General features: G+C 45.6%; 1 protein-coding gene across 10 annotated transcripts in view; it reads right to left on the bottom strand.

Annotated features, from left to right (window-relative positions):
* Positions 1 to 14,977, bottom strand: part of NTM (neurotrimin) — a 953,201-nt gene that overhangs the window by 387,079 nt on the left and 551,145 nt on the right. For 6 of the 10 annotated variants that reach the window (XM_032426117.1, XM_032426124.1, XM_032426115.1 and 3 more), the window contains exon 2: positions 9,717 to 9,801. In XM_032426117.1, coding sequence (XP_032282008.1) covers positions 9,717 to 9,801 — 85 coding nt within the window. Of the gene's footprint in view, positions 1 to 9,716; positions 10,618 to 11,376; positions 12,294 to 14,977 lie in introns of those variants that run through there. The other 4 variants (XM_032426121.1, XM_032426122.1, XM_032426125.1 and 1 more) reach the window with 3 other exon arrangements.

Genomic DNA, 14,977 nt, shown 5'->3' with positions numbered 1-14,977 from the left:
TTAAGAGAACTCTTCCTTTAGCATTTCTTTCTCCGAGTCCATTCATTTCCTGGAGCTGTTACAACAAAGCCGGACAAACTGGATGGCTTAAAAAAACCAGAAATTTATTGTCTCACAGTTCAAGGGACCAGAAGTCTGAAATCAAGGTGTTGGCAGGCCCATGCTCCCTATGAAACCTGTAGGAGAGAATCCTTTCTTGCCTTTTCCTTCTGGTGGTTCACTGACCATCTTTGGCAGTCCTTGACTTACAACTGTGTAATTCCAACCTTTGCTTTCTTCACTACATGGCATTCTCCCTGTGTGTCCACCGTGTTTCTCCGTGGCCATCCTCTTACAAGGATGTCAGCTCTACTGAATCGGGCCTCACCTTTCTCCAGTGTGATCTCATCTTAACTTCATTAATTACCCCTGCAATGACCCTATTTCCAAATAAGATCACATTATGAGATACTGAATGTTAGGACTTCAACATAACTTTTGTCTTTCTTTCTTCCTTCCTTTCTCTCTCTCTCTCTCTTTTTGTTCTCCGTTTGGAGGGGAGCACAACTCAACCCACAACACCAAAGTACTCCTCTTTCCAGTTTTTATGTATAATAACTGCACCAAATTAAAAGGAATTTGCATGTATTCTCTATCTTACTATCTTCCTCGTAGCTTCCGACTGGTTAGAATTATTTTGGATTGAGCTTTCCTGATGAGTACATTTGTCCAAAGATGATTTTTCTGAGTGTGAGTGCACTTTTCCACTCATCCACTCCATTATAGCCTGTCTGAAAGCCAGAGAAAATCAAGAAATTATTTTCACACAAACGTATCTTCCTTTGCCTACACGTGGCCAAGAAAGCTTTATCTGACGGCTGATTTCAGTTTTGTCATTTTCCATCAGTCTAGCAGTTGATGCTTTTTTCATTAAAAATTCTATTATTTAAAAAAAATCCCGCCGCAAGATCATTTCAAATGTTCATTTTATAAGACAAATCTAAACCCCCAAAGCTTTCTGAGCCAAAGCATCTCACACTGAGAAGAGAACAAGTTGGCCAAATATGCCCAAATAAGCCCAAATAACCATGTCAATCAGTGAGATTTGGGAAAGCCAGATAAGGAAAGAGGGAGACTTCTATCTATAACTTAAATTAATTTGAGCTCCGTGGCATACAGTTGAAGTGTAAAGGTCTGTTTTTTGTGCTTCCATCGGTGATTGCCGTGATTAGTTTCTAATGCAAAGGCACACTGGTCTTACCCCAGACTTGAACAGAAAAAAAATTACCAAATGCAGAGAGACTTCCTTCTCAATTTGCACCATCACTGTTCAAGTCCTGAGCTGGCCTCTTAATGCATAGGAGATGTGAATGAATGGAAAGATTCCAATCAGAGGACATTAAAGCCAGAAGGACTTAACCCCCTCCTCCCCAAGCAATGGCATCCCTACTTCTATTTGTCAGCTGACTCCAGTGTAATTATCATGGAAAAATCAGTCTTCCAAGGAATAAAAGTCTACTAATCCTAAATCTACACATGAACTCCTGACCCCACTATTTGTTTCAGAGAACCTGCCTCTACAGAGCCTTCTGTATGGCTTTTTTTTTTTTTTTTTTTTGGTAGGAAATTCATCTTTAGAGCCATGAACTGTCAGAACTTGCTATGCAACAATCTTGTTACGAAAAATAAAGAAATACCTTTCTTCTCACTCCCTGTCAGAAATAAAACAGTGCAAGAAATTGTTTGAACTGAAGAAGGGTCCTAGGATCTAAACAGATGTGTAGAGAAATACACAAAAGTACAATTAGGGTTGGTGGAGAGGCATTCCTCTCTTTGCAGATCTTTCACAAGCAAGACCCGGTGTATCAATCAAAGCGAAGCTACATGGGTATTTAAACTACAACAGTTTATAATGAAAATTGCCAAATGTGTGAATATTATATATAAATATACATACATACATATGTGTGCATTTGTATATATATATGGAGAGAGAGAGAGTAATAGTTATACACCAAGCTTTATGTGCATTATTTCATTTTAACCCAAAATAACCCTCTGAGGTAGGTAATAACTGTCCTCTTTATACAGACCAATTAAAAACTTTTGCCCAACAGCTCATAGACACAATGTTTGAGTCAGGGTTAGCCAAATCCTGTCCCCCAGGCCGTTTTCTTTCTAGCATACCATTCTCGTTAGAATATGAGTTATAAGGTCTTTGTTGGAAATCTTTGCCTCTATCGATCGTGCTCCCGTTAAACATTCCTATTGCCTCCTCCACCTTGGCGCACATGTGCAATTTGGAAATTGCATCCTAAACCCAACCAATTCTTAATTTCCTAAAAACACTACTATTTGGCCATCTATATGATGTTAATTGTATTGTTTATTTCTTATCAGTAATCTGTTATGCAGAGTGGAAAGCCATCAACCCTCTCCCAAGGAAGCAAAGTAACCTCAAATAATGCAAGGATAATGTTATATTCTACCCATCAGTGGAGACTTTGAACCTAAGAGAATAAATATGCTATTAACCTTAATCATAAATTTTTTCAAGATTCTCCCATCTTGAGAGATGTCAGTGGTCTTCTAGTAAAACTAAGAAGAAAGTTTATAGTCAAGGTCTCACCCACTATGCCTCCCACCGCCGGATATTCAGATACACTGGCTTGTGGGATCCTCATAGAACTGTATTTCTACCTCAATTTGTTCAACATCCCAGGCCAGAGAAATACATGGTGACGTTTGAAGATTTGCTAACTCTCTATGAGAGAGTCCAAGACTGCTGATCTCTGAAGCAAAAGGCTGGTGGGAGAACCTGGAATAGACTGATTCTGAACAAACTATGGAGATTCTAGGGATGTGTAATGAGAAGGAACGTCTAGAGTTCCTGTGTCTCCATGTCATAAAAGCTTAAAAACTCCCATATCCCATTCCTAAAATACTTCAAGAAGGGAGATTCTTACGCTCCAGAACAAGTAGGAAAAAACCGAATTCACCTGGTTTCTAGAAGAATTACACCCTGGCAATGAGGCAAAGAAGGGATAGAATGAGAAAAGTCCTGTGGTACAAAAAAGAGAATCAGCTTCAAGTCACACAAAACTGGTTCCAAGTTCCAGGCTCAGCCACCATCTGACTGTGGGATCTGGGAAAATGCCTTACTTTTCTCAGTGCTTTGGTTTCCTGGTCTGTAAAATCAGAATAATAATTGCATCAACCTGGTGGAATTAAATAAGACTCTGCAGAGTGCTTAGGACGGAGCCTGATACAGTGAACAGTGTTGTCCCATATGGAATCAGAGGTGGAGCAGAAGGCTAAGAACTCAGGCTTCGGCGCGAGACACGACCAGCAGTGAGCAGCGAGCACAGTGATAAATGTTCGCTGACTGTCATGATGCTGTCAGCACGATGATTTTGCACTTAGTAGGAGAAGGTGGCCTGTCTTTCAGGCACAGGTTGCCCTACACTAGGGCTCACAGCCAAGTGGGGAAGCATGGGCTGGGTATCAGCACCACCTCACCCTTCCCAAAGGCATCTTTGTGCAAGACTGATTATCACTACCCTCATTATCTGTAAAACCAGGTAGCTCAACTCCCTGGTCTCTGCAATCCTTTCAAACTCAAAAGAAACACTTCTGCAAAGCACCTATACTTGCAGGTGAGGAGCATCGGAGGACCCGGGCCCAGCCTGTCCCTCTGTGCTCTTCACCAGGTTCCAGTGACAACTGGCATACTCCTTCTCCTTCTGCCCCAAGCCTGGTTGGGTTTTTCGTTTTCCCATTTTAGTTTTTGGCTCCTCAAAAGGCTGAGTGTGCTTCCAGGAGCCTCCCTCCACAACCCCATCTGTCCTTGCTCTTCTGAGCCACAGTCCACCGGCTGGATGGCTGGCAAGCCCCGGAGGTGAGCACACGGCGGTCGATCCTGGGAGGGGCAGCACAGTCGGAACAACACACGCTTCCCAAGCGGCATTGCTATTCTGAACGAGTTAACGCATCAGGAACGAATCGATAGTTACAGCATGAGACAACCACGCCAGCAAACTCCACATGGAGAGAAGGAAGGATGGGCAGAGAGGTGCTCCGTATCTGGAAAATGCTAATGTCCCCGAGCTGCACCTGGGGTTGAACACCTCATCAGAGAGGAGCATTTCTTCAAAGGCTTAAGGACTGGGTCGGGAAGTGACCTGGCAGGAGGGAGGCACGCGTCATGGGTGCAGCTCTGAACTAACCGACAGATGACACAGCCCATCTGTGTCCCTGACAGAAAGACACCAGCGCAATTATGTGTGTTTATAACTTCCCAAGAGCAACCTCACACAGCTGGGTGGCCCGGTCAGAAATGACAGTGAGCTGGGAACATGTCCAAGGGCAAGGACAACACAAGACAGCTCAGGGAAAGGGACAGGGAAGGAAAAGGAGTAGAAGACAGTGATCTCAGATTTCCTGCATCCATTCATGCACCAGGTACTTTCTGAGCACCTTCTACTGGCCAGATCCTGGTGACACAGTGCTGCATGAGACCGAGAAGGTAGCCCTTCTCCAGAAAATTACAGCCCAGTTGGGGAAGACAGATCACAAACACGTAATCAAATGTCTGAACAGGAAAACTTGAGATACAGATGCCTGCTCTGAAGAAAAACAAATCCCAGATGGTATGCCAGTGTAATGTGTGTGGAGGTAGTAAGGGTCATTTTGATTTGGGTGTTGGTAAAGGCTTCAGGGAGCGGGTTCCATCTGAGCTGAGGCCAAAATGATTAATAGCTATCCGTGGAAAGACAGGGGTATTCCCAACAGTGAGGACCACAGGTAGAAAGCCCCTGTAGCAAGAATTTGTTTTCTATGTCCGTGAGGTGGAGAAAGGGCCAGGATGTCTATAGCAGAAAGACAGGCAGGATAGCCACTCAGACTTCGTTAGCAAAAACCATGGACCAAGTCATGTGCTGGGTGTTGGGATACAAACATGAAGAAGGCATAGTTTCTGCCCTCAAAAGGCCATGGACTGGCTGGAGAGACAAAGAGAGAATCCATCTGTTATAAAATGAAATGCTAAGTGTTTTACACGGTATGAATAAAGTGTGCCACAGCTTCCTATGTTTAGAAGGGCACTCCATGCGTTTTCTCAAATATCAAAAACATTATTCTGTTCTATTCCATGGAGTTGCTATATCAAAATCCAGCTTCAATCTTGTACATTTCTCAGATCTTTCCTTTCTTTTCTTAACTCAACCAAAAAAAAAAAAAAAAAAAAAAACGACATTGTGCCGTGACAAAGCCTACTGTCTAGATAAGTGAGAGAAGGCACAGCTCAGCCTCTGATACTCACTTACCAGATGATCCCAATGAAATAATTCACTTTACTAGCTGTTGCCTTATTGGGGGAATCTATGATAGCATGAAGCACACTCATCAGAATTGCCAAGCTACAGGCCACACTTAGTGAAGGTCTCTGATTAGTGACATCCACACAGATGGGCACCTCAGGCTCTCCCACTCCTCACTCCTTCTTCACTATTCCCATAGAGGAGTCCAGTCGGAAAGCTCTTTTCTGACCCCACGTACACATACTGCCCATTCGCTAATGGGCACACTCTGCCTCATCTGTTGGTTACCTCATTGCCTGGCCTTTTGAGTTGGACTCAAGACCCCGGAGTGTGAAGTGTAAGCCTCATGTCTTTCCACACCCCAAAACCCAGCTCAGGGCCCGTCTTGCAAGAACCACTCAATAAGTCTTTGTTGGTTGACCACAGCTGTATTTTAAAATAAAATGATGGAGAAATGCAGTAAAGAGACAAATTAAATATAGGCTGGGGGATGTTTATGTTTTGTTTGCATTCATTTTATCTGTTCAGGAAACATCTGGGAGCACACAGTGCTCATGACATTATACGGCACAATATCTGCTTTCCAAGCCCTAGCTGCCCCCCCCCAATGCACGAGGAGAAAGAACACAGAAAGTTCAGCGACATTGCAGGAGAGGGTCTAAGCCAGAATGCCTAGAGGAGACTCTAAGTACCAGCAAGGGATTAGAACACAGAATGCAGTGGGGAAAGTGTGGTGCACAAGATCACGGAGTAAGGGCCTGAGTTAGCACTCCAGCTCTGCCCCTTGCTACTTGGGTGATGCTACCTAAATTCCCTGCTGTAGACCTCTGCTTCCTCAGCTACTAAGCTGGGAAAATTAAGTGTGTATCAAGAGTTGTTGTGAGCATTAAATGTTACGATGTATACAAAATATTTAACACCCACAGTAACTGACCGATCACTGACAGTGCTATTCATTTTATTAACATTATTACTACTAGTGTCACATAATCTGGCTTCAAAGCTTCCTATCTGCGCAACCTTAATCAAATGATGTAAATTCTCCGTGCCTCAGTTTCCTTACCTGCAAAATGGGGATAGCACCTACCCCACAGGGTCTTTATTAGGGTTAAATGTTAATATTAGGAGGCTAGACAACAGGTGAGATACCATGTAAAACAAAATTCTACCTGACACAGAGCAAGTGCTCCCTAAACCTTAGTTAATGTTCTTATTACTGCACATTCTGTTCTACATAACCTCACCCTTTAAAAAAAATATGCATACAGACCAGCAGCAGGAGGGCAGAAAGGGTGGGAGATTGCAAATTGTTTGCGATTCCTTTCAGGCTGTCAAAGCCACTGTTGGGTGAAAGGTTTCTCAATACCTCTGCAAGGATCGTTAGCACTAATTGGATGAAATAAAACATTTTTAAAAGTTTCCTCACATTAGAATCTGCTGCTGAAGCATTCGTTCTATGGGGACTAGAAGAGATCTTTAAAAAATGAAACTGGTGAGAACAAAGCAGAATAACATGCAACCAGAGCAAAAAGTCCTCTGCTGGTTGAGAAGTAAACTACAAGCATGGCCCTAGTGCTCAGCCACCATGCTGTGGAGAGGGCTGCTCTCCAGGGCAGGGCAGAGGTGCCCTAGTTGTATTCTGTGTAGCCTGGTCACATGCTGAACAAAAAAATGAAGAAAGGAAGGAAAGGAAAGAAGAAGGGATGGAGGAAGAGAGGAAGGGAAAGAGGGAAGAAAAAAGAAACGATCCACATAAATACACAAAAAAGCAACAAAACAAAAAACAAAAACAAAAAATCCCAGAGCTCTGAGCCACTAGACAACTACAACCTAGAGTCAGATTATGTGCAAATGTATCAATTTTTGTGTAAACAAAATACATTCTGAAATTCCTATTTGCTTCTTTGCACACAGAATTACACAGTACAGAGACTGTGCTTGAGAGTTCAAGGCCTCCAACTCCACGAAAGTACACGCCGACATGGTGGACCTCGCTTGTTCTAGTGCATGAGAGCCTGAGAAGAATGCAGATCATCCTGCAGAGGCATGAGCTTCCTCTGTGCAAGTCGTCTGTGACTCCTGCTGCCCAATTCACATCCTAAATCAGGCCATTGGCCAGTGGGTTGGTGTCAGTCATATCCTGGCCCCTCTAATCCCTGCTCTGTAGGGCTCCATCCACTGGAATGGTCTTCCTTCTGTATGTCAGTCAGACATTTAGTCCCAGGGGCTGGCACAGAATGGCAAAGAATGGCAGGAGTTGTTCTAGGAGGGCCTTTTTATGCAATGGCAGGGTTGGGTCTAGAGAGGAAGCCCCATCGTATTCCACTTCCTCCATCTACACCTAAACAAGACCAGAGCAGATGTGAAAATGCAAACAGACATTGGTGCCTGAAAGGGACAGGGACAGGGAAGCCCAGAGTGAGCAAGAAAGTCATGGAAGGAAAGATAAAGAGAAGCAGCCAGCACATGATAATGCAATTTTAAAGAGAAGCTGTTCCTAATGAAGACCCATGCCCTGGCTCAGCATCTGCTGAATTCAGCTACCCTCCAGAGAGTCTCTGTTCTCATGAGCCTCGGGGGGCTGCCCTCTGGGGCTGAAACCAGATCCTGGCTCATCCAACCCCCCATCATTGTTCCTAAGATGTGGGATCATTGTCTGTCAGAGCCCCTTTGCTGTTTCTTTTTCTCCAAATCTCCACAGAGCTGACTACTTTCCACCTTCTCCTTGAAACTACCATCCCATCTGTTCCTAAAATGTTCTACATGTGAGAATGACTCTTTCTTATCTCTTGGGGACTACTGCTTGCAGCTAAGGGTTAGGGACAAAGGGAACATCCAGAGAACACTAAATTCATCACTGTATTGTGTTAGGGTTTCATTTCTGTATCTCTCGTTAAGTAGTCTGAAATCACAGCATTTTTAGAGCTCTGTGAAATCCCCTTATAAAGCAGATCTAGTAATTCTGGGGTGGGAGGCAGTTAGATATTTAACCTTTGTTCAAAATAGTCCCGAAAGGGCTTAGTGGAGAGGTGGGTTTCCTGAGCCAATGAGTAACTAGGAATTCACTGGGGCCATGGACATTAGCTCCACAAAGGCAGTGGAAGATGGGATTCTTTGCAGGCCCTGTGTGGGTCCTTAAATCACACACTTCCTTTGGCAATGTTCTGACAAGTCAGCCCCGTACTTCCAGGGCCCCCTCATCAACATTTTCTGTCCCGTGGGTATTTCCTTGAGGGTACCATCCATAAACAATGCAATTTTAGCAGAACAGTCACCAGGGGCAAAACAATGGACACCAGCACCAATATTATCTTTCCAAGAACTTTCATATGTAAAGGATAGGAATATTGCCATGTTGCCTTGCAGTGGGCTCAATGGCCCAGTTTGGGAAACTTTATGTAAGAAGGCATATTAAATCAAAGAGGCAGAGAAATCATTCTTCTCATGAACCTTCTTAACTTCCACCTCATGCTCTTTCTAAAATTCTAGAGAGGAAGATTCCCCATTATAATCACTAATTTTCTGTTACCCTCTTATGAGGGGTGCAGTGTGTAGACACTGGAAATTGAGTTAACATGTCAGTAGACAGGGTAATCAGGGACACAGACTCATCCCACCTTACACAAGTCATAACCAAGATTCCACTTCTCCTCCTCAGTTTCTGTAACCCTTAGCCCCAGAAACCAATCAGGACCCAACTCAACACTGAAATCTGTCAGTTCAGTAGATGAGCTTTGCACATACTGCTTTAGTGGACAGCACCAAGAGAGAACAGCTAACCAGAGTAAATGATAATTTCCATGGACAAATCAGACGCACCTCCATGACTTCAATCTCAGAAAGCCATGTTTAGACAAGAAAAAGCATGTCCTTCCACGCACCGGCTCATGGCATGAAGGCACCCCAGAAAAGCCCAGACACAGGCAAGCCCAGGACAAAACAGCAGCTCTGCCGGAGTACAGGAACCCACGGGCAACTCCCCATGGCATGGGCAGAGTGAAGGCATTCACACGAAGCCAGACTCGTCCTTTGGGACTCATTAACTTCAGAGATGACAGTTCACGCTGAGCCCCAGCCAGGTCCCCAGTCACCATGGCCACCAGGTTCGGGCACACACAGTGCCCAGGCCACTGTCCTCAATCTCGGTGGCTCCCTGCCTCAGCCGCCCCTCATGCTTACCAAGTCCTGGGCCAAGGAGGCCAGTTTTGGGGAAACAGCTCATCTCCCCAACCTCTGAGCGTTTCCCTAACACCACCACGTTCCCGGGGCAGAGCATTCAGCTCATCCGTGAATCCTGCAGCCCAAGGAACCAGCGACCTCCGTACCAGCTGTTCCAGTGCACACACCTGCACCCCTGCCCCTGCCCCCCCCAACCCATACACCTCATTGTCAATTCATAGAAGAAAGACAGCTCCCTACCTGAGGGTGGCGCTCTCCCCCTGCCGGACCGTCACGTTGTCCATGGCTTTGGGGAAGGTGGCATCTCCGCTGCGCACGGGCACTCCTGTGGGTACAAGGAACAGCAGCCTGAGAGACACGACCACGAGGCACTTCCAGGGCAGGAACAGGTACCCACAGACCCCCATCCTCGACAGCCACAACTTCCCAGAACTCCGGCAGCGGCGCGGCACACACCCCCCGGGCGAGCACAGGAAGTGGGTGGGGTGAGGGAGCGAGCTCAGGGACCCAGCAGTGAACTAGCGGCGACCGAGAGGCGCGGGAGGAGAAGAGCGCGCAGACTCCTCTAAGTCTAATATTCCTCCCCCAAATCCGGCCTCGGATAACCAATTTCCACGGAGGACAGCGAAGGGGGCTTCCTCGGTGTTGCTTCGGCCGGGGAAGATGGCCAAGAAAGGGGAAGCGCAAGGCAGGTGCAAAGGTGTGGGCACGTCTCAGGAGTCCCTTCTTCCCGTTAGCAGTTCTGACATGGCACTTTGGAGTGGAGTAAGCACTTTGGTACCAGAAGGGGACAGGGGGTGGGTCAGATCCGGCTTCCCAGAGGTGGTCTGCAATTCCTCAGTTCGAACAAGGGGGAATCCAACACTTTCTTTGTAAGTTTCGGAGGAAGGACCGCCGGCAGAAAAACAATCCGTAACAATAGCCAAGATGGAAAGTAGAGCACGCAGAAGGCGGCTCCGCCGAGCTTCGTGCGATCCGGACCCGGGGTTCCTACGGCAGCCTCTCGGTCAACTTCCTCTGAGCCGAAATGCGCGCTGCAGCCGCTGCGATCCGGCCGGTCTGGGCAGGGCCAGGCGCCGCGGCGGCGGCCGAGGCAGGAGCGGCCCGGCTGAGCGCACCGCGGCGGCCCCTCGCTCGCTCGCTCGCTCGCTCGCTGGGGAAGGCGAAGCGCAGCCGGCACCGGAGCCGCGCGGACGCCACGCTCAGCGGCCGCCCCCGGCCTCCGCGCCGCCTTCCTCCCGGGAGCAGCCCCGACGCGCGCGGGCCCCGACCGCCGGGGTTGTCATGGCAGCAGCTCCATCACTGACCGCCACTTTCTCCGGGGCCGGCGGCGAGCGAGCGGGCGGGCGGACTGCGCGCTCATCCCGGCGGGCGGGCGCGGGGCGCGGGGCGCGGGGCGCAGGCGCCCACCTTAACCCCTGCCGCGCCGCGTCGCGGCAGTGCACCAGCCAAGGCGAGGAGTTTAACCATTTCCCCCCTTGAAGAGCTGTCACCTCCAAATTAAGAAGAAAGGCAAAGTTACCACACAATCTTAATAAGCCCAAGACATCTTAATAAGGGTCACAAACTAATTAACTAGGAAAGGAAAACCCTGCAGCATGCTTGCATGCACCTTTAAAATGATCAGATTAAATCCATTAGCATTTAGAGTAAATTTACAGTGTTGGAAGAATGCTTTAGAATAATCTAATTTTTATTCAATAGTCAACGCCCACCCTACCAGCCCTACCAGCACCCCGCCCACCCCAGGAAAGCTACTTTCAAACACCGGAGACTCAACACCACCATTCTAAACAGAGATCTTCCATATATAAAATAAATGCAAAATCACAGAAGCCCCTTAGTATGTGAAACTTCAAAATCGCATCAAAATTTTGGTCAAGTTCTGACACTAACTTACATTCTTTATTCTTGTTTTATCGACGTTAAAAGATGCTAGCCCTGCAAAAGTGCTCATTCAGATGAATGAGTGTGAGCCACTTGCTTTATTTATACCGTGTACTCCCAAGTTTTCTGGGTTTCACAGCCTTGCAGAGCTGATTTCATCTTAAGAGGTGTGTTTTTCGAATTCTCGAAACCCAGGGAAAAACTGAATTTGCCTCATTTCCTGTCATTTCTCCTCTCTGGCTCCTGTGGGTCCCTGCATACCTACGTTTTAATTTCTCCCTTAAGTCCAGCTCAGACCGAATGTGCGTTCCCCTTCCTGGGCCTGGCCCCTGAGCTGGGGAGAAGCCCAGAACAGCCCAGCCCACACAGCAGTGCCAACACTAGAGTACTCTCTCCTCAAGGACTCCCAGATCTTAGCCCCCTACACTGACCCAGATTCTCCCTGGGGATAGAGAAGGGGCAACCAACGATGACTTTGTTTCTTTCTCCCTCAACTCTCTATCAGATCCAACCAGGAAGCTGGTTTTATTCAACACCTGTTAAATAACAGAAAAACGTTCTTCCCAAAGCCATCCAGCCAACACCAAAAAGATTGAATCATTCTAACTATAAGAGTCCTGGTGCCAGAGAAGTCCTTACACCTTGCAGATAATAACTACCACTTACACGTAGATGACACGTGTGTTAGAGATGAAACAAGCATTTCACCCTTCTACTCCCTCCTCTAACTACTTTAGATTGGTAGGGATGGAGGTAGGGTTTGCAGATGTGGGAGCCATACTCCAGGGTAACAAAGACAGACTGAGCAAACGTGTTTTTCCCTTTTAATAGTTGACCAGAAATCGATCAACCAGAAAAGTTGAGCAACTTTACACTGAAGCTCTCAATTAATCCATCATTAGGATCATTTTTCCTCATCTCTGGTGACTTCTCCTGAGATTAAATTCTCAGGGAAACCCATCTGCTACTTTTGGCCAGTGGGGACCATTTGATATATAACACCAAAAAAATCAATTGTCAACTTATGGCTGCAAGAAATGACTTTACTATCAGGAAAAAAAAAAGCAAAAGCAAAAACAAAAAATGGCATCTAAAGAGAGTAGGAGAGTTTTGTTTATATTTTGGGGGGAAAAAAAGAAGAGAAAAACCTATTTTTGCACCAGTCCATTCTTGCAAGAACCCTATTTTATGTCTATTTTACAATGGGAAACTTCAGAAATAGTAAGTAAAGAGTAAGATTGTTTTTGATGACTTATAGTCTGCTGAATTTGGGGTTCTTCTTTCCCTAAAGTCAAGGAGTTACCTCTAATCAACCATCTATCCATTTTACCTGTCCCTCATGCTCCCCACCAACCCCTCTGTGTACACACATCCTCACCACATCAGCTGGAAATAATTACAGTGGTGGGGAAGGGAGAGGGATTCGTTCTGGGCTTTGGAGTCATTTCCCTACAGGCTTGGGAATGGCACGGATGATTCCTTTCATAATAAATTCTAGTCCTGGCTCTTGCATCTAATTCCCAGGTAGGTACAAATGAGCATTAGTTTTTTTGCATCTGGGAATGTGGATAATGACAACAACCGGCCTTCCCGAGGGACCTACATACATGATTAACTCTACAGGAAAACACTTAGAAATCCATTTAAGGTGGAAGATGCTTTATTAATACATTTTGTCTGCCACCACTTCATTATTATGACTGGGCAGGAAAATAATTCTTCATAGGGGCTCTTTAAGATGTTCGGTTTATACCGTATGCATGTCATTGATCTAAGCCAGTCAAACCATCTTTGTCTCTGGCCGTGAAGGGAAAGTGCCAAGCTGCAGATCAAGCAGGAAACCCAGTAGAGCTCAGGTAAGCCTCAGGGTGCAGAGAGAAAAACCACTTACAACCTCCTACCTGCCCTCTGGGCCCAAGGACCCAAACTTTATTCAAAAATGGAAGTTTGTTATACAAAAACAATGAATCGTGGATCACTACATCAAAAACTAATGATGTAATATATGGTGATTAACATAACATCATAATAATAAAAAAAACTAATGATGTATGGTGACTAACATACCATAATAAAATAAAATTAGAAAAAACAAAAAAACAAAAATGGAAGTTTAGAAAGTGGTGGAAGACCAGAGATGTCTGTGCAGTTAACAAGGCAGAATCCATTTCATTTGAACTCCTTGATGAAGTTGTTTGAATAGATGAAGATCAAAATCAAAATCATATGTCAACTCCCTGCCCATCCCCTAATCACTAAATATAACCAACGCTTAGTGGCTTATCTTATATCCTGTCTGATGCTTCATAAAAACTGCTGGATTTATTTTATTTTTCCCAGCATATCCGAGTTAATGAAAAAGGGATGACAGTCGGAGCAATTTCATTATTTGTGTTCTTTATAGAAACAACTTCCTTTCTGCCTCCTGGAAAGCAGCATCCTAACAAGCGCCCACCTCCACCTTCTTCCCCTGTCTCCCTCTCCTTCCTCCCTTCCCTCCTGCATACACATATACTGTACACATAAATCAACTTGTCACATCTTGTCTCTGTGCTGACAGCTGTAATTGCTTCAGGTTATAAAAATATCTATAGGACAATGCCTTTCAAGCTCACAGACACACACATATGCACACACACACACACTGAGCAAAAGAAAACAATCATACTCCCTTTAATGATCCCTTGACTGCAAAGGAGGGGGAGGGGGGATCTTGCCATGCAGACCCTGGAGAGTGCAGGCAGGTGAGGAGACAGGGGTAGAGAGAGACTTCGGGCAGCAGTAGCATCTACAAGCTAAAGCAGGGTTGGAAAAGGAAAGAAATTCCCATTCAAAGGGAAATCAGCAGTTGTTTTTGTTTCACTCTGTTACCTACAGCAAGCCAGGGTTAGCTACTAAAGAGCCATGAATATTCCACACACACAAAAGACCAAAAGAAGAGCACTAGCTTAAGAAATGCCACTTCTGCTTCTCCTTCTCTAAAAAGGCTAAAGGCCCCCCTCTCCTGGTGGAGATTCCAAATAGGAGCTCAGGCAGGAAGATGAGAAATGCAGGGCAGTTAGAGTGGCTTGGCACGGAGCAGACATTGAAAAGTTTAATCAGAAAGGGCAGTGTGGATCTGGATAAAGAGCTGCCTCTAGGGGCACAGGGATGGGCCGGACTCTGGAAAAATACATGCTATTCTTTTCCACCTATATGAATATAAGATCAAAATAAAATCATTGTTCATCTGGGCTAGAGTCCAACATGTTAGGATTTCAACAGATAGAGCAAAAGAGCAACTTGAAGAAGGGAAAGAAGCCTCCGAGGAGAAAAAAGGGGTCACGAATAGAGAGAAGAGAAGAGAAGAGCAGGAAGAAGTGGCAAAGGTTAGGCTATCTATGGACTTTGAAAGCCACACAACTTTCTAAGAGGTACATAAAGGGGAGAGATGGTCAGAAGAATAATCGTTAGGTAGACGGAAAAGTAAGGGAGAGCACAATGAACAATTAAGATCAAAGTGCCAGATGCACTTTGAAAAAGCAAAAGCCAGATGCCCAAAGGGGAGCACCCCACAAGCCAGGGGTCTTTGGGGCAGAATCTTTCCTTACCTAGGTTTTGGGTCATAATAAGAA

This window comes from Phoca vitulina, unplaced genomic scaffold, assembly GCF_004348235.1.
Source record: "Phoca vitulina isolate PV1807 unplaced genomic scaffold, GSC_HSeal_1.0 scaffold34, whole genome shotgun sequence".
Lineage (NCBI taxonomy): Eukaryota > Metazoa > Chordata > Mammalia > Carnivora > Phocidae > Phoca > Phoca vitulina.
Note: the sequence above shows the minus strand (reverse complement) of the source record. Positions and strands in the feature narration are given on the sequence as shown.